At 47.3% G+C, this 27,701-nt stretch overlaps 1 protein-coding gene across 1 annotated transcript; it reads right to left on the reverse strand.

Moving 5' to 3' along the window:
- Window positions 1-27,701, reverse strand: PTGER2 (prostaglandin E receptor 2). The gene is made up of 2 exons (XM_075330760.1): window positions 26,600-27,701; window positions 1-2,255 (listed from the first exon to the last, which is right to left on the reverse strand). Exons 1-2 carry the CDS (start codon window positions 27,395-27,397, stop codon window positions 1,932-1,934), a joined length of 1,122 nt encoding a protein of 373 aa, XP_075186875.1. The 5' UTR covers window positions 27,398-27,701; the 3' UTR covers window positions 1-1,931.

Below are 27,701 nucleotides of genomic sequence, written 5' to 3' on the forward strand. Positions count from 1 at the left end.
TTTGTTTGTCATTACTTCACAAACTTTAATTCCTCCTTTTTTTCCCCTTTTTTCACAAAAAAATTTCTGAGCGTCACAGGGTCTTTCCACTCTACTATTAGAAATTAATTGCACATTGCTTAATTATTGGTAATGGCAGATTGGGGAATAAACAGGTCATTTGTAATTAATTTCTAATTATATAGTAAAAAGCCGTGCAAAATAATTGCAGAGCTTTAAAATCAGCCATGAGTTTGATCTCACCTTTTAAAGGGAATATGTTGCAAGTTTAAAAGTGGCCACTTTTTGCTCTTATTTTATTCCCGCTGATATCCTGATTATTCTGTTTTTTGCGTTTTTTAAATCGGCCATACTGTTCCAGAGATATGGGCCTTTTTAGTTAGTGCTCACAGGTTCCTTGGGGGCGTGTCTTTAGGCTGCTCTGAGCCACGCCCTCGAGGAGAGACCATAAAAAAAGCACTAAATAAAAAGGCCTATATCTCTGGAACCGTACTATGGATTTAAAAAAAAAAAAAAAAACAGATTACTCAGGGGGGCAGGGGGGGTATAAAAATAGCAAAAAACTGTCTACCTTTAAACTAAAATTTTTATTTTTCGTTGCTATTTTTTTGTTTTCAGAGTTCTGGCTTGAAGGAAAGGCTTGGCATGCTTTAGGTTTTCGTGAACGATCAAGCAAAATTCCTTTCTAAGGCTTTGAATCCAAAAATTTGGATTCCTAGTGGTCCCATCCATGCAGAGTAGTTGGCATGATAGTAGGTCATTCTTTATAAATCTATATTAATAATAAGTACTTCCTGTAAACCATAATCCGTCCTTAGCTCTATAAAGTGCAAAATATAAGGAAATTATGGGACATTTTTATAAGTGCTTAGGTTCTAAAGAAAAATACCGTAATGGAGGCACGTCAGGTACAATACAACATAGCGGTGGCACCACGCCAAACTGAGGTCTGATAACTATGCCCTGCGTTTCCTTGAAAGAGGTAAGACATTATGTACACCAGATCTGTAATTTTTCACAATACAAATAGGTTAGATGAAGCAGATGTACTTACTCTGAAAAAAAGTCAGAATGACTATAGAATCTAGAGGTTGGCTTATAAAAATGTCAGATGAGAAAGCTTCAATAAAGGTTACACAGCCGGTCTGATATATATTTTCAAAGTAAGTCCACCAGCCTCATCAGGTCCGATTTAATAATATGCACTTATATTGTGAAATCTGTTGACAGATCCTTTTTTTAAAAGGGGTTTTCTGATCAAAGCAGACCCCTGCACCATTAGGGCATACTGCAGAAGGAGATCTTAATGCCGGAGACTCCTTGATGGACATATATGAGGCAGCCCCGGACTCCAGGGCCATGTACTGTGATCCAAGCATTGTCTGTGTTCCTCGGACGTATAAAGCCAGTCTTAGCTGAGAATGCCCCCCGTATTATGTAAAAATTTTTGTTTTTGGGCAAAGTTGACTGAGCAAAAAACTGGTTGCAGAATCTAGGTCCAGAGGCCGTGTCGGAAGATGAAGGTACTTTGGTTCTTCAAGCTTTATTGTGGGACTACAATGGTGACCACAGGTAGACGGTGTCAACATGACACCCCGTGGCCCATAACTGTGCGTAGGAGCAACATATCAGTGGCTTGGTTCTCAAATCAGCAAGTCCCCATTGTGTGCCTGGTCCCCATTGTGTGCCAGGTCCCCATTGTGTGCCAGGTCCCCATTGTGTGCCAGGTCCCCATTGTGTGCCAGGTCCCCATTATATGCCTCCACGATGGACTCTGTAACGTGACCCATAACTGCATGCGCCATCTTATAACTTATGGCTTCTGATGATCTCAATCAGACGGTATTTGGCTTTCCTCTGTAACTCCGCCTGTCATTTATAAGCTCGCTACATAGACCCAACCTTTGCCGTTTATTACGCCGTGTCACGCCCTAGGTGTCCGTTTTCTCTCTCCATGCAATTTGGTCACCGTCCGATAAAGGTTTCTTCTGGGAAATCCCATACGTGGGGTCGGCAAAGTTTAGCTTAGTGTTGATTGACAGCCGGGTGCTGAGGGACGGGGAACCCCTGATGCTCCCAATGTTAAAAGAGGTTCGACAACAAAGCACCGAGCGCAGCAGCCGAAGAACGGAGGGGCGCAAGATGGTGAAAATCCACGGGTCAATAATCGAATTCACTGACAAAAATCTCAAGGCCAATAGGTCCATTTTGTCGTCTCCTTTATCACCGTCCACTCTGTTAATATAGGCTCGGACCTGAAAAACAAAAAATCAATGATGGGTGAATGACGTCTGGGAGGATTTATGGATCACAGAACGCTTCATATATATGCAGTATATAACAAAATATATCAGAAGCAGGAATGAATGAACCGTCTTATATTGATTGCATAATAGTGACCTGAAATAATACCGCTATATACAGTAATATTCACATGATATTGTATGCAATGTCTATATACTATACAAACAAAATCTACTCTATGGTACCCACATCCCAGCACCCAAAAATTGCATAAAAGCACCATACAGTGCTAAGGTAATAGTGCTGCAACATGTGATGCAACGCTGGCGGAGTCTTTTTCAATATATTTTGTTACAATTTTACCCAAATTATAGTAACCTGCTGTGCATAAATCATATTACCGCATAGAGCTCACAACATATTCTACGCAGTGCCACACCGTGCCAATAAAAAAAAGTACTCCATGGTGCTACATCACAGTATTGCCTTAGCCTTATGTAACTGTATTATTTGCAGCATGCGATTTCTACCTAATAGTGCCATCCACTTAGTAAATAATGGAGACGAGCCCTGGTCAATATCTATTGCAATTTTTTGCCCCCCTAAAAATAGTGACCTGCTTTAAAAAAATAATACAACCATGTAGTGTATATACATCGCTGGCATAATGACAGTGTGCCCACAAAAAGTGCTCAGTGGTGCCCATACCATAGTGCGGTATAGCATCATTTGTTTGTGCAGCTCTTGTTTAATTGCACAGTACACTGGCCACCTAATAGTGCCAAAAAGTGCCCGGTGTGCCATACCAGAAAAGTGCAGAGGGAGACAATATATTGCCATGATTCAGTCCAAATAATAGTGACCTGTTATACCTAAATAATAGCACAAACTGTCACAGGTGTGTCACGCGTTACAGACAGTCCTGTGGTGTCCGGCTATAGAAGGTCACAGTGTTTGGCTGCACAAAGTACTCCCTGACCTTCTATCATTTCTGCTTGGTTTTCATCCCCTTACCTTTAGAACCCTGCGGAGTTCCTCAGCCTGTCAGCTGCTGTTCATCAGCACTTCCCTTGTCTTTATATACCTTCACTTCCTATAACCCTTTGCTGGTGATATTTGATATATCTTTATCAAGTCTCCAGTGCAAGCAGGCGGCTTGTATACATCTGGGGAATCTTGGTGGTTGTTGAGGCTTCTCTCCTTGATGAACCCGAGATAAGTTGTTTGTTATCCCTGTGTGTCCTTTAGCGCATAGTGGGGTTGACTAAGTGCTCATCCCATCCGCTCCCTACCTAGGGCCCAGATCAGGATCAGCCTTGGGTCAGGTACCCTGCTCGGCGCATAGGTGTGGAACCTATCTAGAGCTGTGAGGGAAGCCAGGGCCCAGCGGTCGGCTTGGTCAGGGGTCACCACCTCTCCCTTCCCTAGACACAGGGTTTCCCTTACCTTTCCCCATTTGCTTGGTACGTCACCGTATCTAGCATGACAACTACATAGTGTTGATATATTGTATAAAAAGCCTACATGATAGCACCATACTGTGCCAACAAAAAAAGGAAAATGAGAAAAGTGTCAGCACTTCCTAACAGACAAGTGTGAACAGGTGCAAACTGAACTTGAAATATATGCTAACATATATATAGCTGCACTCTGAGGGGCCAAGGTATGCAAACATTGAATACAGAATACCAAATTATGTACAGAAGAAAATAATGAACACTAAATTAGGTTTCATTACTTTTTATCTTGTTTTTAATTACTTTTCAATAAACATTCAAATTTTATGGATCTTGTAATTTTTGTATTGGCTATTTTTTGGTCTGTAGGAGTATAAAACATTGAATATAGGATTATATAGACATGCATTACTGCTAAGGAGATGCATGTAAAAATTGAGATACTTAGAGCATAAAAAAGACCAGTTTTATGTGAGTCCAACAACCGGCGTCAGGGCGTATCGCTACCTAAATGTCTCTACCCGGGCTGAAAAGCCTACAATTTTATGGATTGGGTAAGAAACTGCTAATAGAGAATTAAACATTGCCTTAAGCTGGTGTGAAAGAGGCATGACCCTGTTATCTAAAATGAGAAAACTGACGGCACTTTCTAACAGACAAATGTGAACAGGTACAAACTGAACCTGAAGTATACCCTAACAAATATACAGCTGCACTCTGTTTCCACCTTTTCACATTTGTGTATAAGGAAGTTGTCTCATTTGAGATTATGGGGTCATGCCTTCTCACTGAGCACTTCTTTACAACAGTTTAAGACGATTTTTAATTTTCTATTAGCAGGTTCCTGCCCGCCCATAAGATTGTAGGCTTTTCAGTCCAAATAAAGATACGCCTTGACGCTGGTTGCTGGGCTCACATAAAACTGGCATTTTTTATATTCTAAATTTCTAAATTTTTACATTCATTTCCTTAGCAGTAATGCATGTTAAATTGCTATATTCAATGTTTGCATACAGAGTGCAGCTGTATATTTGGTAGAATAAAAAAAAGTGCTTATCATAGTGCTGAATAGTAACTAAACAGTATATATATAATACAAAATGCAGCCCTTGCTGTATACACCCTCACAGTTCGGGGCCATGCAGTGACGTATTTTTCCCATCAGACGGACAGATAGGGAGGATCTCGTTAGGTTTCATGAATAAATGATGGAGAGAATCCATTTTTGGCGCAGACTAATCGGCGCAGGAACAGCTCGATGGCTCTAAAACCTCATTAACGGGAAAGTGACCACAACCCCCCACAGCTCCGGTCTGCAGCGTCTGAGTATTCACAGGGTGCAGATATCTCTCCCCATTAGACAGCGTTTTCCTTCACTCAGACGACGCATTAACAGTCTGGAAACAATTGACACATAAAGGAGCGATTATTCTGTCTCCGGAAAAGTCCGAAAGTATTTTCTAATGGGAGGTTTCCTAATTTCATCCGGTTCCATAATGCATCGTAAATAGAGAAGAATATATAAATATTAAACATTCCAAATACAAGTTCTACAATATCTACTATTTTAGGCCGGACGGGGCGGCGGGGTACGGAGACCAGCAAGACTCCAAAAATTCCAACTGGTTCCGACTTTTTGCAACTTTCTTACAAAACTGCAGTACCTTGCAGATCGCAACGCGACTCCATGCACCTGCAGTCAGAAACTGCCAAGTAGCCCCAACCTTAAAGGGTTTGTTCACCTCCGAGGTATATATATATATATATATATATACATATATATATAAATAAATATAAATATACAGTGTGTGTATATATATATATTATAATGCGAAAAAAATTTGGCGCCAAATTAAAAAAAATAATAATAAAAAAAAATATATATATATATATTTAGATATATATATATCTAAATATATATATATATATATATATTTTTTTATTTGGCGCCAAAAATATTTTTTTCAGCTTGGTTTAAGTAAAAACGTTGCACCGTTTTGGCTTTAACAGTCTTTTTTCCCCTTACATTCAACTGTGCTGTGATCATAATTTAGCTGAGCGGAGCTAAAAAAAAAACTATGAGAGTTAGAAACTCTTCCAGTGGAAAATGAGCTCACTGACAGATTCACAGTTAACTCCTTCTGTATCCAGTAATAGACAGAAGGCTACAGAAGGCAAATGGTGCAATATTTTTAATGAAATGCAATTGCAAAAATGATTATCATTCATCTGGGGGGGGGGGGGGGGTTGGAGGTTCCTGCATATAAAAACCTTCATTTTTGTAGAAGTTGTAACGTGTTTCGCCATAAGGACGAGGCCACACGGTGACACTGGTTGTGCAAACTGAAGATCATTGATGGATTTAATGATCGGAATCGGGTCGTGTCACAATGTTGCATTGGTCACTGGTAGCAATTTTGCTTCTATGGACTATTCTGGTGCAACCAGTCTAAAATTGCTAAATTGTGGGGTGACAGCCGGGGTCCTAAAAACCCCCTATATAAACCTTGTTGTATTGTTTCTAGGTGATAAAAATAGAGCTTCACTGATGACCGCTACCAACAAGGATACCAGGACCATGGATTATGGACCGACGAAGCCCCTCCGGAAGGTAGGCTGGACACTTCCTATGCAATACAAGTCTCACATCTGATCTCTCATTGACTTTTCACACTTTGAAAAAAAAAAGAAGTTTAAAAAAAGTTTGAAAAAGTTTCCTGCTGATCCTTCCAGTAGGTGGCGATCTTGTGACCCTCCATTGCTGTGCCGGTGCAACCGGCCGCTCTCCCCGTGTGCCCGCACAGCCGGATGACACCGGCCGGGATCCTCGTGTGACGCCCTGGGCAAGCCAGGGGTCACGAGTCATGCACCATCACACCCTACATCCCAGTTAGGAACACCAAAGTTAAACTAAAATCCTTGTTGCCTTCCTCCAGAGGCTGGGGTTCACACCAGGAGGGTGGGCCAGGCGGTTGGCTCTGCCCACCGAGGAGGACACAGCTCTGGAGGCGGGAGAAACCCAGGAGTTGAGCCCAGGCAGGGCAAGAGTGAAGTCAAGCTAGGGAGGTGAAGGAGTAAACAGCTAAGATGAGCTAAGGAAGTGAAAGTAGTGAAGTGGAGGTGGTAAAGGAGGAGTAAGAGAAGCTGAAGGAAAGTGAGAACAGTTACAGAAGGAAAGCTTGAAGTGTGTCCAGCTGTGTGCAGGACGGAGTCAGCAAGGTCAGCAACAGTGGTGATTGTCTGGAGTGGGACCGTTTGGAAGTTCCTGGAAGGACCGCGGACGGGTAGTGACCCGGCGGTCTGGAGCAGCGTACCAAAAGACAGTCAGCACCAGGGCAGGGGCCTCTCGGACCCCGGCAAGGGTAGGAGTCGCCAAATTTGCCAAATCCGTCAGTGAAGGGGATGTAGATCCCCCAACAACCAAGTCCCGAGTGAAGGCAACAGCCCAACCTGTACAACAGAGACACCGCCACCGCCAGGGCACCAGTTTCTGAGGGCCAGCGCCTGCGGCAAAGAGTAGAGCTCCTCCGGCCCAGCTTGAAGCCGGGGAGCGGGTTACCGGTGGGAACCCATCGCAACCAACAGACAACATTAGGTGCAAGGAAAAGGGACATCACCGCTACCGACTGGGTGAGCAAGTGCAGCCGTCCGTGGGACCGACCAACCAGCCGTTTGTTTACCGAGAACTGTGTCACTGTCTCAGGCTGAGTGAGTACCACAGTGCCGCAAGGCACAGAGCTGCCCCCGCGTCCCTGCGCCCACCAGGCCCTGCACCTTCCACACCATCACCGGGCCCCGGGATCACCAACCCCTACCCACGGAGGGGCAACACAATAACTGGCTGCTCCCCCACCATCCCTCCCGGGATCCCCGCACCGAGCAGCGGTGGTGAAATCACCACAACCGTGGGTGGCATCACGGACATTATCCCAACACCCCAAAAACCCCCTTTCACTCACGGGCGAGGAGCGCCGTTCGAGAACCCCCGGGATCCGGCCCACGGCTCGAGCCACCACTGAGCAGCGGCAGCCGCCGGACCCGAGCAGAAGGGGTGAGCGCGGTGTGCTGACACCCTCCTCCCCGCCCGCGACAACTTGGCGTCACGAACAGGATCCTACTGCTCTGCCATCTGGTAGAGGTGCGCCTTGTGACCGCCGGAGGTATCCGGCTGAAAAATTTCAAAAGCCGCCATCTTTGGCGCGAAAAGTTTCCGCTCGAGCGTCTTCTCGAGTAGCAGAGGCGCGAAGGCCAAGACCCCGCCCCGAGTGAGGAGGGGCCGGAAAGAGCTAAGGGGGACGCGATGGCGGCTGGCTGCATGTAGCTGCAGCTATAAAAGCAGGGACGCCAGGACTCTGCAGACATACCGTTCCTGGAAACAAAAGTCACCATGTGGATGCCGTCCCGCGACACCGTAGCCCCCGCGCCTGGAACCGCGGCGTGGGTGGAGATCCGGACCGCGCAGCTCTACCAACAGCTGCAGGTGAAGATGCAGCTCCTCATGGAGGATTGGGAGGCCGACATGGCGGACGTTGTAGCCACCGTGCGGAGACGCGAGGAGGAAGCGGAGAAAGGGAGGGTGAGTGACCCACGTCCCGATGCCCTGGAAGGGCCGGTCATCGCGGCTGCGGGGCCCGGTCCAAGCCCTCTCCCTTCGCTGCCTCCCTCGCCACCCGTCCCGGAGGCTGTGACCCCGCCATTAGGCCTGCTACCACCGCAACCGGTAGCAGTACCCAGCATCCCCGCCCAGGCGGGCCAACCTGTAGCCGGAGCCCGCAGTAAACCGGAGGTGTTACCGTGGAAGATTCCGAAGGTTGAACCGGAGGCATCCCCGGAGAAGTTCCCCGAGCCGGAGCCGATGACCCGCCCCGAGCCGAAGGCCCAGCAGCGGAAAGCCCCTATGCCCATCCCCCACACCTCGGCTGAGGTAGCGCCGGGTTGTTGCTGCAAGGCAGCGCCCAAGGCCAAGACACCGCGGGACATGCCGCCCAGATTCCTGACAGTGGGCAATGTCCAGGATGTCCCGCGGGGCCCGACCCGTGCGCCGGAGCTCGCAGCAGCGCCGTATTGGGATAGGGAGCCGGCACCGTTGGGCCTGGAGATCGCTGAACGGGAACGGAAGAAGGCCGAGCTGGTGGCCAGAGCCATCCGGGAGAAAGAGAACCTTCGGCAAGCAACAGCCTGTGTCCGGGGACCGTTGTACGAGGGGCAGGTGAGGCGGTTTGATGTCCACCGGGGCTACGGGTTCATTTACGAACCGGGCCTGGAGGCCGAAGTGTTCATAGCCCGGCGGGATGTGAATGCCCACCTGCCTGAGGAGCATCCCGGCCGCAATCTGATGCCGGGAGACATCGTCCAATACACCCGGTACTTTGGGGAGCGGGGGTGGTTCGCGCTGAACGCTAAACTAAGGAGGGGCCCAGAGGCCCGAGCGAGCGCAGCACTCCCTCCCTTGGCAGCGGCACCAGAACTTGAATATCCGGAGTAGGGCGGCAGATGGCCGTTGCACCGTCCCCGTTGGGACCATCACTGAGTTTAAGTTTGTGTTTGAAAGTTTGAAAAATGATAAGAAGAAATGATTACCGTGTACCTCATCTGATTTTCCGTGTGATTTGCAACCGGCCGGAGCCGGCACCGTTGTCCCCGTGGGGACCGTTTACAAGTTGTTTATGCATGGGAACTATCCATGGACAAGCCCGTGAACTTGCAGGGCAACCACAGACGTTAGTGGCTTGTAAATATGTTGTTTACCGTTACCGTTTTCCGCAGGCCGCCTCCGGAGAGGCAGATTGGAGGGAGGGCCCTCAGCAGAGCAGGCTGGGGCCCAGCCACCAAAGGAACCGGTGGCTACCCTCTGGAGGGAAGGACAGATCCCGCTCGGGTACCGTGTGCTGGACTGTGGGTCAAGGGGTGCTGCCTGGGTTTTAGGGGCAGCATCAGGGCCAGGTTACTTGGGTGGGAGAGAGCGGAAACCGTAACCGTAAACCGTTTGAAACGTTTAAGAAATGTTCCTCCCGTAAGGGAAGAGTTATTAAAAATGTATTTATGTTTGATTAACCTTGTTACCCCTTTTTTTACAGAAAAATAAAACCGGTGTTGGAACGGCAGCCCGCGGACGGTCTGCATTTTGCTAAGGGGGAATGTGACGCCCTGGGCAAGCCAGGGGTCACGGGTCATGCACCATCACACCCTACATCCCAGTTAGGAACACCAAAGCTAAACTAAAATCCTTGTTGCCTTCCTCCAGAGGCTGGGGTTCACACCAGGAGGGTGGGCCAGGTGGTTGGCTCCGCCCACCGAGGAGGACACAGCTCTGGAGGCGGGAGAAACCCAGGAGTTGAGCCCAGGCAGGGCAAGAGTGAAGTCAAGCTAGGGAGGTGAAGGAGTAAACAGCTAAGATGAGCTAAGGAAGTGAAAGTAGTGAAGTGGAGGTGGTAAAGGAGGAGTAAGAGAAGCTGAAGGAAAGTGAGAACAGTTACAGAAGGAAAGCTTGAAGTGTGTCCAGCTGTGTGCAGGACGGAGTCAGCAAGGTCAGCAACAGTGGTGATTGTCTGAAGGGGTGACCGTTTGGAAGTTCCTGGAAGGACCGCGGACGGGTAGTGACCCGGCGGTCTGGAGCAGCGTACCAAAAGACAGTCAGCACCAGGGCAGGGGCCTCTCGGACCCCGGCAAGGCTAGGAGTCGCCAAATTTGCCAAATCCGTCAGTGAAGGGGACGTAGATCCCCCAACAACCAAGTCCCGAGTGAAAGCAACAGCCCAACCTGTACAACAGAGACACCGCCACCGCCAGGGCACCAGTTTCTGAGGGCCAGCGCCTGCGGCAAAGAGTAGAGCTCCTCCGGCCCAGCTTGAAGCCGGGGAGCGGGTTACCGGTGGGAACCCATCGCAACCAACAGACAACATTAGGTGCAAGGAAAAGGGACATCACCGCTACCGACTGGGTGAGCAAGTGCAGCCGTCCGTGGGACCGACCAACCAGCCGTTTGTTTACCGAGAACTGTGTCACTGTCTCAGGCTGAGTGAGTACCACCGTGCCGCAAGGCACAGCGCTGCCCCCGCGTCCCTGCGCCCACCAGGCCCTGCACCTTCCACACCATCACCGGGCCCCGGGATCACCAACCCCTACCCACGGAGGGGCAACACAACAACTGGCTGCTCCCCCACCATCCCTCCCGGGATCCCCGCACCGAGCAGCGGTGGTGAAATCACCACAAACGTGGGTGGCATCACGGACATTATCCCAACACCCCAAAAACCCCCTTTCACTCACGGGCGAGGAGTGCCGCTCGAGAACCCCCGGGATCCGGCCCACGGCTCGAGCCACCACTGAGCAGCGGCAGCCGCTGGACCCGAGCAGAAGGGGTGAGCGCGGTGTGCTGACACCCTCCTCCCCGCCCGCGACACTCGCGTGTTGGTGACAGTTTTTGATTAGGATGTGACTTACAATGTGCAGCGTATGTGTCACATATAAGAGGCGGGTGTCACATTTTGCAACATTTTGCGCAGGGCTCAGACGTGTTCAGCCCTGAAGGCTTTTTTTAATTTATTCTTTTATGTGGGGCTCAGAAGTGACCATCCCCTTTTAATACTAATTATTGATAAATAAATAATATAAAAATAATCAAATGAATAAATAATAATACTTTAATATATCTGGGTGCTCCAATAACAAGAGCACAGAAGCTTATAAATATCCGGTCCATAACGGTGAATTAAAGCAAAGAATACTTGAAACAATCCTGGAAATTTAGACTTTGGAATTTGCATTGTGCCTCAGTTACTCCTCCTGGAAACGTATTAAAAACCGGGAGTTGCCATTCCAAACATGACTAGTGTATCCCCCATATGGGCAGAACGACCTGGGAAAAGGTTTACACCTCTGACAAATGAAATGATCACTTTATACAGACATTGCCAGGAGGAGTAACTGAGGGACGACAAATGCAAAGTTCAAAGAAAAGGGCACAGGGGACCAGATGGGATTAATTATTGGATATGGTGGATTTTACATGGCTCAAGAATGAAAAAATCACATGCAAGGATTAAAAAAATCCCAGAGGTCAGAAGGATTTCCTGACTCTTTTGGAGTATTGCGACTTTCTTGATTCTCGCATACATGTAAGGAAATGAAGCTGCCGTCCCCGCGTTCCTTATTGTGCCCCGACTTGTAGAAGAATGCTGCTCGTTACGCAGTGTAAATATTGTCTTTCAAAACAAGAAACAAAAACAAAACAAAAGAAAACCGTTTACAGAAAAGTCGGAGAATCCTCCAGGAAACCGTCCATCCTGCAAAGATTTATTATTAAGATTATTATTTGCACATGGCAAAAAATGGACTGAAAAAGACGTGAAGCTGGAAACCCCGGAGTGTGGGCGGCTGCGAGCGATCGGGGGATGTGTTTGTTTTATGTGTCACTTTCCCATATTTCCAAGACTCTGGAATCAGACACTGAAATATCAGACAAGAAGTGACTTCTGAGTCAGCGGTGACGAGATGGCAGTGACCTTCCCTCGGCCCCAACACCTTCCCTCCGGCCCCGACACCTTCCCTCCGGCCCTGACACCTTCCCTCCGGCCCTGACACCTTCCCTCCGGCCCTGACACCTTCCCTCCGGCCCTGACACCTTCCCTCGGCCCCGACGCCTTCCCTCCGCCCCGACACTTTCCCTCGGCCCCGACGCCTTCCCTCGTCCCCGACGCCTTCCTCGGCCCCGACACTTTCCCTCCGCCCCGACCGGCCTTCCCTCGGCCCCGACGCCTTCCCCTCCGGCCCTGACACTTTCCCTCCGGCCCCGACGCCTTCCCTCCACCCCGACACCTTCCCTCGGCCCCGACGCCTTCCCTCGTCCCCGACGCCTTCCTCGGCCCCGACACTTTCCCTCCGCCCCGACGCCTTCCCTCGGCCCCGACGCCTTCCCTCGGCCCCGACGCCTTCCCTCGGGCCCCGGCGCCTTCCCTCGGCCCCGGCGCCTTCCCTTGGCCCCGGCACTTCCTGCTCTTATTCACATTTTAATTTTATGTAATGCAAGGTTCATCCGAGTATAAGGAGTAATCGCCCCTCACCCCCCACTACTGACCTCCATAATGCTACATCATTTCCAATTCTTTATAAAAAAAGGGATGTCTGACACATTTACCAACTTGTTTCTTTGATTAATTGATCTGTACTGAAAAAATGTAAAGCAGCAAATTGTATTTCAACACAAGTTTACATCAAGATATAATCTACAGTAACGTTGGAGACACTATATACATATATTACTGATCCTGAGTTACATCATGTATTATACTCCAGAGCTGCACTCACTATTCTGCATGAGCCTGTGGGCTGAAGAAAGCTGTAAGGGACGACTCATATACACTGTGGGTTATAGAAATATGTGACATTTTCAAGATTTAAGCAAAGTCTTATTTTCAGCTTTTTATGTATTTTTTGTTATTTTGTCCAATTTTTTGCTTTGTAGTTTTGTATTTCACGTAAAACCACATAATATGAGGTTTGTAAATTCAGTGACTCAGGAGCTGCAGCCACAAGAAATAACTGTAAAAGGATATTATGGAATCGGAGACCAGCCGTGCACAGGACTGAGGGTGGGCACGCCACCGGATATACAGGGGCACTCCTCAAAATCACCCACCATGGCTGCAATATACTCTGTGGCCTTGTCACTAATTTAGTGAGACAATGCTGAGAAATTAAGCTCTGAAGCCACATGCAGAGGAGCCTGGAAGAGCATCGTGCCTGTCGGAGCACCCACCCCCGAGTACAAGCACCCTCCCCTCGAGTACAAGCACCCTCCCCCTGGGTACGGAGCACCCTCCCCCTGAGCACTAGCACCCTCCACCCAAGCATGGAGCACCCTCCCCCGAGCACGAGCACCCTCCCCCCGAGCAAGAGCACCCTCCCCCCCCGAGTACGAGCACCCTTCCCCCGAGTACGAGCACCTTTCCCCCCCCCCGAGTACGAGCACCCTTCCCCCCGAGTATGAGCACCCTCCCCCCCGAGTATAAGCACCCTCCCCCCAAGCACGGAGCACCCTCCCCCGAGCACGAGCACCCTTCCCCCCGAGCACGAGCACCCCCCCGAGTATGAGCACCCTCCCCCCGAGTACGAGCACCCTCCCCCCGAGCACAAACACCCGCCCCCCCGAGCATGAGCACCCGACCACCCTCCACCTGAGCATGAGCACCCTCCCCCGAGCACCCCTCCACCTGAGCACGAGCACCCTCCCCCGACCACCCTCCCCCCGAGCATGAGCACCCTCCCCCGAGCACCCTCCACCTGACCACGAGCACCCTCCCATGAGCACCCTCCCCCGAGCACAAGCACCCTCCACCTGAGTACAAGCACCCTCCCCGAGCATGAGCACCCTCCCCCTGAGCACAAGCACCCTCCACCCAAGCACGGAGCACCCTCCCCCCGAGTACAAGCACCCTCCCCCCGAGTACGAGCACCCTCCCCCCGAGTACGAGCACCCTCGAGTACAAGCACCCTCCCCCCGAGTACGAGCACCCTCCCCCCAAGCACGAGCACCCTCCACCCGAGCATGAGCACCCTCCCCCAGAGTACGAGCACCCTCCCCCTGAGCACGAGCACCCTCCTCCCGAGCACGAGCACCCTTACCCCAAGCATGAGCACCCTCCCCCGAGCACCCTCCACCTGAGCACGAGCACCCTCCCCCCGAGCACGAGCACCCTCTGCAGACCACCCTCCCCCCGAGCACCCTCCACCTGAGCACTAGCACCCTCCACCTGAGTACAAGCACCCTCCCCGAGCGTGAGCACCCTCCCCCCAAGCACGAGCACCCTCCCCCTGAGCACAAGCACCCTCCCCCCGAGCATGAGCACCCTCCGCAGACCACCCTCCCCCCGAGCACCCTCCACCTGAGCACGAGCACCCTCCTCCTGAGTAAAGCACCCTCCCCGAGCACGAGCACCCTCCCCCCAAGCACGAGCACCCTCCCCCTGAGCACGAGCACCCTCCCCCCGAGCATGAGCACCCTCCCCCCGAGCACGAGCACCCTCCCCCTGAGCACGAGCAACCTTCCTCTGAGCATGAGCACCCTCCCCCCAAGCACGAGCACCCTTCCCCTGAGCATGAGAACCCTTCCCCTGAGCATGAGCACCCTGCCCCTGTGCATGAGCACCCTTCCCCTGAGCACAAGCACCCTTCCCCTGAGCATGAGCACCCTTCCCCTGAGCATGAGCACCCTTCCCCTGAGCATGAGCACCCTGCCCCTGTGCATGACCACCCTTCCCCTGAGCACGAGCACCCTTCCCCTGAGCATGAGCACCCTTCCCCTGAGCATGAGCACCCTTCCCCTGAGCATGAGCACCCTTCCCCTGAGCATGAGCACCCTGCCCCTGTGCATGAGCACCCTTCCCCTAAGCATGAGCACCCTTCCCCTGAGCATGAGCACCCTTCCCCTGAGCATGAGCACCCTGCCCCTGTGCATGAGCACTTTTCCCCTGAGCATGAGCACCCTTCCCCTGAGCATGAGCACCCTTCCCCTGAGCATGAGCACCCTGCCCCTGTGCATGAGCACCCTTCCCCTGAGCATGAGCACCCTTCCCCTGAGCATGAGCACCCTTCCCCTGAGCATGAGCACCCTTCCCCTGAGCATGAGCACTCTGCCCCTGTGCATGAGCACCCTTCCCCTGAGAACGAGCACCCTTCCCCTGAGCATGAGCACCCTTCCCCTGAGCATGAGCACCCTTCCCCTGAGCATGAGCACCCTGCCCCTGTGCATGAGCACCCTGCCCCTGTGCATGAGCACCCTTCCCCTGAGCATGAGCACCCTCTCCCTGAGCACTTCCAGGCTAATTTGCATGTGGCACATCATATTCTCCTGTTGATGGCTGGAGCAGGTCCCATGATGCCCCTGCGCTGGTTTCTGAAGTAAATCCTCCCGGGAAGTTTCCTTTAGGCCCGCAACACACATCCGTGCCTCCGGTACGTGTTTTGGTACGTTTTTGCACGTACCGGAGACACGGAGACATATAGACCAATGTTACTCTATGGTCGATGGCACACGTAAAATCACACGGTACGTGTGTCCGTGTCGTAAGTACGTGTGTGCGTTTTCCCGCACGGACGACATGTCTGTTTTTGGCCGGCAGCACGCAGGCACGGACCCGCTACAGTCTATGGGTCTGTGCCTGCACGGACCGCACACGGAGTATGTCCGTGTTCAGCACGTTTCGTCCGTGTGCGTTATTAAACAAGTGATCTATTTTTTTTTTTTTTTTTATTAATTCAGTCTACTTACCTTTTTTCCTGCTATTCTCAGTCATACTTACATTGGCGCTCGGTCTGTTTCTTCCCCCGGCTCATACCGCTCCCCGATCACCAGCGCGGCGAGGAACAGCTGTGCCGAAAATACGCAGCTTCAATTCATTTGAAAATGCCCGCCGCTCATTAATCAATCTCGTATTCCCTGCTTCCCCCGCCCACCGGCGCTTATGATTGGTTGCAGTGAGACACGCCCACACGCTGAGTGACAGCTGTCTCACTGCAACCAATCACAGCAGCCGGTGGGCGGGTCTATACTGTGCAGTAAAATAAATAAATAATTAATTAAAAAACCGACGTGCGGTCCCCCCCAATTTTTATTCCAGCCAAGATAAAGCCATACGGCTGAAGGCTGGTATTCTCAGGATGGGGAGCCTAACAATATCAGCCAGCAGCCGCCCAGAATTGCCGCATACAATAGATACGACAGTTCTGGTACTCTACCCGACTCTTCCCGATTTGCCCTGGTGCGTTGGCAATCGGGGTAATAAGGAGTTAATGGCAGCCCATAGCTGCCAAAGAGTCCAAGATTAATCATTGCAGGCGTCTATGGCCCCCACTCAGGTGCAGGAACATTATATGTTTTTATAGGGGATGACACGTCGGTGCCTTTCGCTCTGCAGCACTATGTGCAGTACTCTGGTATATGGCGGTATTATAGATAGCTGTAATTATTGCTCTCTACGTACAGTGCACTGGGGGCCCTTTTTGATGTTTCTGGGGCCCTATGACTTTGGGTTACGCCTCTGCTTGCAGTCAAGGGTTATTCTCTGCCTCCTCTATTACTACCTGTGTAAATGATGAAGAAGGAAGACTCCTAAGGATCGGACTAAACCAAAAAGACACATAAGTTTGCATAGGAGCTGTATACGCAAAACGGCAAGAGGCTTCTAACCAACACCTTTATTTCCCCCCTTTGCGTTGACTTTCCCCCTTTGCGTTGGCTTTTCCCCCTTTGCGTTGGCTGACGGGACCTACATTTGGGCGCCCGGTTTTCTCGGAGGCTCAGATATTGCATTTTGTGACTTGTAACCGCGGTTTCTGCATTGGCTCCGGGGGAATTACAGGCATTTTTGGATTCGCTGTGACGTTCGCTTTTATGGTATTTTTTCTCGTTTCTATTTATTCCCAGAAACAATAGTTTCAATTATCTCCTTTAAATCAGTTCTGATCACCTTCTTCATGCGGCCAGCGAGGAGCCTCCCCCACTGCGCCCTCTACAGGCAAAATGTGGTATTACATGTTAGATGGACGACCGCCCATGTTCTGGAGAACTTCAGCTATCTTTGTATTACAAAAAGCTCTTGTATAAAGTGTCTTTCTCTTGGGGTCATATAAAGGAGTCTTAGATCAGAATCCCCCCCCCATGATATTTTTCTGCCTATGCAGAGAGAACCATAAGAGCCCATGTATGTAATATGCAGTCATGACATTTCCCGTCCTCTCCTCTTTAGAAATCTTGGATTTCATTTATATCAGAACTGAGAGGCCGGACGGAGTTTATGTTGGCGCCGAGACGTAAATCTATTTTTAAAATAAAACTAAATCCAAAAAAGAAAAACAATGAAAAATTCCATCTCTGAGAAAGAATCAGCGATGACATCTGCTGCAGCTACAGCCACAGGACACTACACCGACATTATATCTGCTGCTACACATCAGAAGATACCGCACCGACATTATACCTACTGTTATACATCACCAGATACTGCACCGACATTATATCTACTGTTATACATCACCAGATACTGCACCGACATTATATCTACTGTTATACATCACCAGATACTGCACCGACATTATACCTACTGTTATACATCACCAGATACTGCACCGACATTATATCTACTGTTATACATCACCAGATACTGCACCGACATTATACCTACTGTTATACATCACCAGATACTGCACCGACATTATATCTACTGTTATACATCACCAGATACTACACCGACATTATATCTACTGCTATACATCACCAGATACTGCACCAACATTATATCTACTGTTATACATCACCAGATACTGCACCGACATTATATCTACTGCTATACATCACCAGATACTGCACCGACATTATATCTACTGTTATACATCACCAGATACTGCACCGACATTATATCTACTGTTATACATCACCAGATACTGCACCGACATTATATCTACTGTTATACATCACCAGATACTGCACTGACATTATATCTACTGTTATACATCACCAGATACTGCACCGACATTATATCTGCTGCTACACATCACCAGATACTGCACCGACATTATATCTGCTGCTACACATCACCAGATACTGCACCGACATTATATCTACTGTTATACATCACCAGATACTGCACCGACATTATATCTACTGTTATACATCACCAGATACTGCACCGACATTATATCTACTGTTATACATCACCAGATACTGCACCGACATTATATCTACTGTTATACATCACCAGATACTGCACCGACATTATATCTACTGTTATACATCACCAGATACTGCACCGACATTATATCTACTGTTATACATCACCAGATACTGCACCGACATTATACCTACTGTTATACATCACCAGATACTGCACCGACATTATATCTACTGTTATACATCACCAGATACTGCACCGACATTATATCTACTGTTATACATCACCAGATACTGCACCGACATTATATCTACTGTTATACATCACCAGATACTGCACCGACATTATATCTACTGTTATACATCACCAGATACTGCACCGACATTATATCTACTGTTATACATCACCAGATACTGCACCGACATTTTATCTACTGTTATACATCACCAGATACTGCACCAACATTATATCTACTGCTATACATCACCAGATACTGCACCGACATTATACCTACTGTTATACATAACCAGATACTGCACCGACATTATATCTACTGTTATACATCACCAGATACTGCACCGACATTATACCTACTGTTATACATCACCAGATACTACACCGACATTATATCTACTGTTCTACATCACCAGATACTGCACCGACATTATATCTACTGTTATACATCACTAGATACTACACCGACATTATATCTACTGTTCTACATCACCAGATACTGCACTGACATTATATCTACTGTTATACATCACCAGATACTGCACCGACATTATATCTACTGTTATACATCACAAGATACTGCACCGACATTATATCTACTGCTATACATCACCAGATACTGCACCGACATTATATCTACTGTTATACATCACAAGATACTGCACCGACATTATATCTACTGCTATACATCACCAGATACTGCACCGACATTATACCTACTGTTATACATAACCAGATACTGCACCGACATTATATCTACTGTTATACATCACCAGATACTGCACCGACATTATACCTACTGTTATACATCACCAGATACTACACCGACATTATATCTACTGTTATACATCACCAGATACTGCACCGACATTATATCTACTGTTATACATCACCAGATACTGCACCGACATTATATCTACTGTTATACATCACCAGATACTGCACCGACATTATACCTACTGTTATACATCACCAGATACTGCACCGACATTATACCTACTGTTATACATAACCAGATACTGCACCGACATTATATCTACTGTTATACATCACCAGATACTGCACCGACATTATACCTACTGTTCTACATCACCAGATACTACACCGACATTATATCTACTGTTCTACATCACCAGATACTGCACCGACATTATATCTACTGTTATACATCACCAGATACTGCACCGACATTATACCTACTGTTATACATCACCAGATACTGCACCGACATTATATCTACTGTTATACATCACCAGATACTGCACCGACATTATATCTACTGTTATACATCACTAGATACTGCACCGACATTATACCTACTGTTATACATCACCAGATACTGCACCGACATTATATCTACTGTTCTACATCACCAGATACTGCACCGACATTATATCTACTGTTCTACATCACCAGATACTGCACCGACATTATATCTACTGTTATACATCACCAGATACTGCACCGACATTATACCTACTGTTATACATCACCAGATACTGCACCGACATTATACCTACTGTTATACATCACCAGATACTGCACCGACATTATATCTACTGTTATACATCACCAGATACTGCACCGACATTATACCTACTGTTATACATCACCAGATACTGCACCGACATTATATCTACTGTTATACATCACTCAGATAATGCACCGACATTATATCTACTGTTATACATCACCAGATACTGCACCGACATTATACCTACTGTTATACATCACCAGATACGGCACCGACATTATATCTACTGTTATACATCACCAGATACTGCACCGACATTATATCTACTGTTCTACATCACCAGATACTGCACCGACATTATATCTACTGTTCTACATCACCAGATACTGCACGATATTATATCTACTGTTCTATATCACCAGTTACTGCACTGACATTATATCTACTGTTATACATCCCAAGATACTACACCGACATTATATCTACTGTTATACATCACCAGATACTGCACCGACATTATATCTACTGCTATACATCACCAGATACTGCACCGACATTATATCTAGAAAGAGAAATTTCCAGCGCAGTCCAACTTTTCTTATAAAAATTCATCTTTATTAGTCAATCCATAAATAAGGGGGATTTACCAGCGGTCAGCAAAATATAGCATAGAAGTTATGCAGACCCCACAAAGCTACGCGTTTCGACGTGAGTCTTAATCATGCATGTGAGAGCATGATTAAGACTCACGTCGAAACGCGTAGCTTTGTGGGGTCTGCATAACTTCTATGCTATATTTTGCTGACCGCTGGTAAATCCCCCTTTTTTATGGATTGACTAATAAAGATGAATTTTTATAAGAAAAGTTGGACTGCGCTGGAAATTTCTCTTTCCTGATTCTTCATGGCAGCCTAGCCTTCCGTGCGCCTCCCTGGAAATACAGCGGATCACAGCAATTCGGTGAGCTGAATTTTCTCTTTTGCTTTGACATTATATCTACTGTTATACATCACTAGATACTGCACCGACATTATATCTACTGTTATACATCACCAGATACTGCACCGACATTATATCTACTGTTATACATCACCAGATACTGCACCGACATTATATCTACTGTTATACATCACCAGGATACTGCACCGACATTATATCTACTGTTATACATCACCAGATACTGCACCGACATTATACCTACTGTTATACATAACCAGATACTGCACCGACATTATACCTACTGTTATACATAACCAGATACTGCACCGACATTATACCTACTGTTATACATAACCAGATACTGCACCGACATTATATCTACTGTTATACATCACCAGATACTGCACCGACATTATACCTACTGGTATACATCACCAGATACTGCACCAACATTATATCTACTGTTATACATCACCAGATACTGCACCGACATTATATCTACTGTTATACATCACCAGATACTGCACCGACATTATATCTACTGTTATACATCACCAGATACTGCACCGACATTATACCTACTGTTATACATAACCAGATACTGCACCGACATTATACCTACTGTTATACATAACCAGATACTGCACCGACATTATACCTACTGTTATACATAACCAGATACTGCACCGACATTATATCTACTGTTATACATCACCAGATACTGCACCGACATTTATACCTACTGGTATACATCACCAGATACTGCACCGACATTATATCTACTGTTATACATCACCAGATACTGCACCGACATTATATCTACTGTTATACATCACCAGATACTGCACTGACATTATATCTACTGTTATACATCACCAGATACTGCACCGACATTATACCTACTGTTCTATATCACCAGATACTGCACCGACATTATATCTACTGTTATACATCACCAGATACTGCACCGACATTATATATGCTATACATCACAAGGCCCAAAGTAAGAATGTAACAAGAATTAGGAAATGACATTCACATAGAAAATCCTGTACGAATTATATAGAGATTCTGTACAGACATTACATATCTGTATTATACTCCAGAGCTGCACTCACTATTCTGCTGGTGCAGTCACTGTGTACATACATTACTGATCCTGAGTAACCTCCTGTATTATACTCCAGAGCTGCACTCACTATTCTGTTGGTGCAATCACTGTATACATACATTACTAATCCTGAGTTATATCCTGAATTATACTCCAGAGCTGCACTCACTATTCTGCTGGTGCAGTCACTGTGTACATTACATTACTGATCCTGTACTGATCCTGAGTTACATCTTGTAATATACTTCAGAGCTGTACTCACTATTCTGCTGGTTTCAGAGAAGCAATCTCTGAATATTCCCTGCTTGTTCAATATTTCCATACAACTTGCTCTGGAGATTCACATAAAACAATTTGAGTGACTTCACTAAGTTTTATTTGGTGTGTTGTTGACAATTTACAACATGCAGCTCTGCAGCATAATCAAAGACATAACTCAGGATTGGTAGAAGATATGTACTGGAAGTCCACAGTGAGTGCAGCTCTGGAGTATCATACAGGACGTAACTCAGGATCAGTAATGTAATGTATGTACACAGTGCCTGCATCAGCAGAATAGTGAGTGCAGCTCTGGAGTATAATACAGAAGAGAACTCCGGATCAGTAATGTAATGTATGTACACAGTGACTGCACCAGCAGAATAGTGAGTGCAGCTCTGGAGTATAATACAGGAGGTATCTCAGGATCAGTAATGTATGTACACAGTGACTGCACCAGCAGAATAGCGAGTGCAGCTCTGGAGAATAATACAGGAGGTAACTCAGGATCAGTACAGGATCAGTAATGTAATGCATGCACACAGTGAGTATATATTGCAGTATATATTGGAGCTGTATTTTGTGTTCTCTTCCTATCCACCCCTGGTGGGGTTTAGTTAGTGCCAGATGCTACCTGCCGTATATCTGTAGACTTTTAGTCCAGGAGAGGAGTGTCACTATTATAGGGACCCATCAAGGAAAGTTCACCTTGCCGCGGTGGATGGGCTCACATGAATTGGCCAATACTTGCGCTGAGAACCTTCATTTTCCTAAGTCTATTTTATATAGCGTTAATGTATATTATATGTCACATATTCCGTGCTTGCTTTATCACAGGGGCTGCTGTATTCTTGTGTTATGCGCTATACACAGTGCGTGGCTGCTCGTCTCTCGATGCCTCCGGCTAATCTAAAGCGGAAATTGCTTATAGACATGTTCAGCATAGATTGAAATGGCGCATGCACGGCGGCTTCATCACCGCTGGATGGGACCAGAACTGTTTAGAAAAACATAACCAAAAGTTTGTAAATATCTTATTTCCTGTTTATCTGCAGTAATACTTCTGTTTAATTAACTGCTCCTTCTGGTGCTCACTCAGGAGCTGGAGAGAGCGTGTGCTAGAAAGTCAGAAGTCACATATGGTATGTGACTGCACCAGCAGAATAGTGAGTGCAGCTCTGGAGTATAATGCAGGAGGTAACTCAGGATCAGTAATGTACCGTATGTACACAGTGACTGCACCAGCAGAATAGTGAGTGCAGCTCTGGAGTATAATACAGAATGTAACTCAGGAACAGTAATGTATGTACACAGTGGCTGCACCAGCAGAATAGTGAGTGCAGCTCTGGAGTATAATACAGGAGGTAACTCAGGATCAGTAATGTATGTGGGAAAATAGAACGAAGGAAGGAGGGATCCAGCACAAATCCTCGTGGTTAAAAGTAAAAAAACATCCTTTATTTCAAAAATTTAAAAGATCATCAGAGACCCGAAGTAGGGAACATATTTACAGTGGGCGCATAGGCAAACTTTACGCGTTTCGGACTGGGGGGGTAAAAACAACGGAGTCCTTAATCATAAGGACCACTTATGATTAAGGACTCCGTTGTTTTTACCCCCCCAGTCCGAAACGCGTAAAGTTTGCCTATGCGCCCACTGTAAATATGTTCCCTACTTCGGGTCTCTGATGATCTTTTAAATTTTTGAAATAAAGGATGTTTTTTTACTTTTAACCACGAGGATTTGTGCTGGATCCCTCCTTCCTTCGTTCTATTTTCCCATTACCTTGGCTGGCCTGGACCTTCCAGCGGATCCGTGCACCCAGGAGATCACAGCAGTGGAGTCGGCAGGTGAGCTGAAATATCTTTATTTCAGTAATGTATGTACACAGTGACTGCACCAGCAGAATAGTGAGTGCAGCTCTGGAGTATAATACAGGAGGTAACTCCGGATCAGTACAGGATCAGTAATGTATGTACATAGTGACTGCACCAGCAGAATAGTGAGTGCAGCTCTGGAGCATAATACAGGATGTAACCCAGGATGGGTATAGGATAAGTAATGACATGTTTGTACTCTGTGACTCACCATATATATTTTTTTAGATCCTATCTGCATGTAAACTATAAAATTGTGCTCAAGGGTCACCACTGACTGTAAAGTCTATACATCTTATGGGAGGGACAAACTGACTTGGCTGCTTATGACAAAGTTCAAGGTAAAAGTTGAAGTGTTGCAGGCACAGCTGTGACGGGATGGCTGGGAGCAGTAGTGCAGCTGTGACGGGATGGCTGGGAGCAGTAGTGCAGCTGTGACGGGATGGCTGGGAGCAGTAGTGCAGCTGTGACGGGATGGCTGGGAGCAGTAGTGCAGCTGTGACGGGATGGCTGGGAGCAGTAGTGCAGCTGTGACGGGATGGCTGGGAGCAGTAGTGCAGCTGTGACGGGATGGCTGGGAGCAGTAGTGCAGCTGTGACGGGATGGCTGGGAGCAGTAGTGCAGCTGTGACGGGATGGCTGGGAGCAGTAGTGCAGCTGTGACGGGATGGCTGGGAGCAGTAGTGCAGCTGTGACGGGATGGCTGGGAGCAGTAGTGCAGCTGTGACGGGATGGCTGGGAGCAGTAGTGCAGCTGTGACGGGATGGCTGGGAGCAGTAGTGCAGCTGTGACGGGATGGCTGGGAGCAGTAGTGCAGCTGTGACGGGATGGCTGGGAGCAGTAGTGTAGCTGTGACGGGATGGCTGGGAGCAGTAGTGCAGCTGTGACGGGATGGCTGGGAGCAGTAGTGCAGCTGTGACGGGATGGCTGGGAGCAGTAGTGCAGCTGTGACGGGATGGCTGGGAGCAGTAGTGCAGCTGTGTCGGGATGGCTGGGAGCAGTAGTGCAGCTGTGACTGGATGGCTAGGAGCAGTAGTGCAGCTGTGACTGGATGGCTGGGAGCAGTAGTGCAGCTGTGACTGGATGGCTAGGAGCAGTAGTGCAGCTGTGACAGGATGGCTGGGAGCAGTAGTGCAGCTGTGACGGGATGGCTAGGAGCAGTAGTGCAGCTGTGACAGGATGGCTGGGAGCAGTAGTGCAGCTGTGACGGGATGGCTGGGAGCAGTAGTGCAGCTGTGACGGGATGGCTGGGAGCAGTAGTGCAGCTGGTGCGTAGACATGAGGTGCAATTGGAGCAGCACGGCTGAAACGACTCAGAATAGACGGATAAATGTAGCGAAGAATAACTTGTAATTTGGTATAAAATACACAGGGACGAGCGTTTATAAAGTGGTCAGACCTGTAGTTTTAGGTAAATGTGAATGGAGCCGGTTCCTTTGTTCTTGTCCTCCGTCCACTGAAGTGGCGCACAGATATATACGGATATATACAGATATATACAGATATATACGGATATGTACAGATATGTACAGATATATACGGATATATTCAGATATATAGATATATATGGATATATACAGATATATACGGATATATACAGATATATACAGATATATACGGATATATACAGATATATACGGATATGTACAGATATATACGGATATGTACAGATATATACGGATATATACAGATATATACAGATATATACGGATATGTACAGATATATACGGATATGTACAGATATATACGGATATATACAGATATATACAGATATATACGGATATGTACAGATATATACGGATATGTACAGATATATACGGATATATACAGATATATACGGATATGTACAGATATATACAGATATATACGGATATGTACAGATATATACGGATATACTCAGATATATAGATATATATGGATATATACAGATATATACAGATATATACGGATATGTACAGATATATACGGATATGTACAGATATATACGGATATATACAGATATATACGGATATGTACAGATATATACGGATATGTACAGATATATACGGATATATACAGATATATACGGATATGTACAGATATATACGGATATATACAGATATATACAGATATATACGGATATGTACAGATATATACGGATATATTCAGATATATAGATATATACAGATATATACAGATATATACGGATATATACAGATATATACGGATATATACAGATATATACGGATATGTCCCTGCATTAGGCACGCTGGCTTTATAGGAGGCACATACATTATATTAGGATTCTATGTAAGAGATCTTGAACTTTCACAACAATTAGAAGAGATTGGGAATGTCTTACCGTGAAAGGCACAGAGCAGATGGTGAAGGCGATGGTCATGATGGACAATAGTATGAGATGGTCAATCTCTTCGGACATGGAGAACCTCTCCCGCTTGTTGTTCATCAGGGACCCCACTCTCCGGGTTTTTTGTCTTTTATGCATCCGGACCAGATTGACGATGACGATGAGGTGGCAGGTCAATACGGCCAAGATGAGGATGAGCAGGAGGGCAGCATAGAGCATGGAGTACACGTTGCTGATGTAGCCATCCCTTTTTTGACCCCGCATGTTGATAAAGCACCAAGTCCCGGGACAGTATTGAATGAACTCTCCGAATCCCATAAATGGGAAGAGGCAAAATACGATGCAGAAGGCGTAGATGACTGGGAAGGTGATGATCCCACAACGCTTCTTGATGAACTTCTCGTAGAAGTAAGGATGTCCGATGGCCAACGCACGCTCCAGAGCCATGGCGAAGAGGACCATCAAGGTGACCAGGCTGAAGAAAGTCATGGCAAAAGCAAAATAATTGCAAAGATTGAGAGCGGAGAGACTCAGTCTCTTGGTATAAGACACCAACACCACCGGACTGATCATACAAGTGCCCAACAAGTCAGTGATGACCAGTCCGGTCACCAGGATGAAGAACAGAGAGATTCTGCCCGGGTTCTCTCTTCTACGTCGCTCCAGCAAAATCAGAGCTATTAAGTTCCCCAAGACCCCGGTGGAGAACATGACGGCACTGATAACCGGGGTCTCGTTGGGTCCTAAATCTGTGATGGATATGCATTTGTTGGTGAAGTTATATTCATCCATGGTGGTCCTGAAGTCAACCACTCCTGGTCCAGCTCTTCAGGCACATGGCAGGTGAGTCCTCAGCACTAGGAAGACTTGGGGAAGAAGAAGCACAACGTGGGAAGCCTCTGACATCACCAAGAACTTTCACTCCTCCCCGAAGCACAAGACGAGGAAGAAAGAAAAGAAAGGCAAAGCGATGAGTTTAGAAGGGTCAATCCTTGAAGGCACTTACTCCGCGGATGGTCACGTCTACTGGACCTGAGGGAAGATCCAAGAGCATCTCTACAGATGGAGATGTCTGCCCGGCTGAGAAGAGTCTGGA

Source organism: Anomaloglossus baeobatrachus, chromosome 12, assembly GCF_048569485.1.
Source record: "Anomaloglossus baeobatrachus isolate aAnoBae1 chromosome 12, aAnoBae1.hap1, whole genome shotgun sequence".
NCBI classification, from domain to species: domain Eukaryota; kingdom Metazoa; phylum Chordata; class Amphibia; order Anura; family Aromobatidae; genus Anomaloglossus; species Anomaloglossus baeobatrachus.

Coding starts and splice junctions, on each gene's coding strand:
- PTGER2 (XM_075330760.1), bottom strand. CDS start 27,397: ATGGATGAATATAACTTCACCAACAAATGCATATCCATCACAGATTTA. Junction 2,256..26,599: donor TCTGCTCTGTGCCTTTCACG/GTAAGACATTCC, acceptor TTTGTTTTTCAG/GTCCGAGCCTATATTAACAG.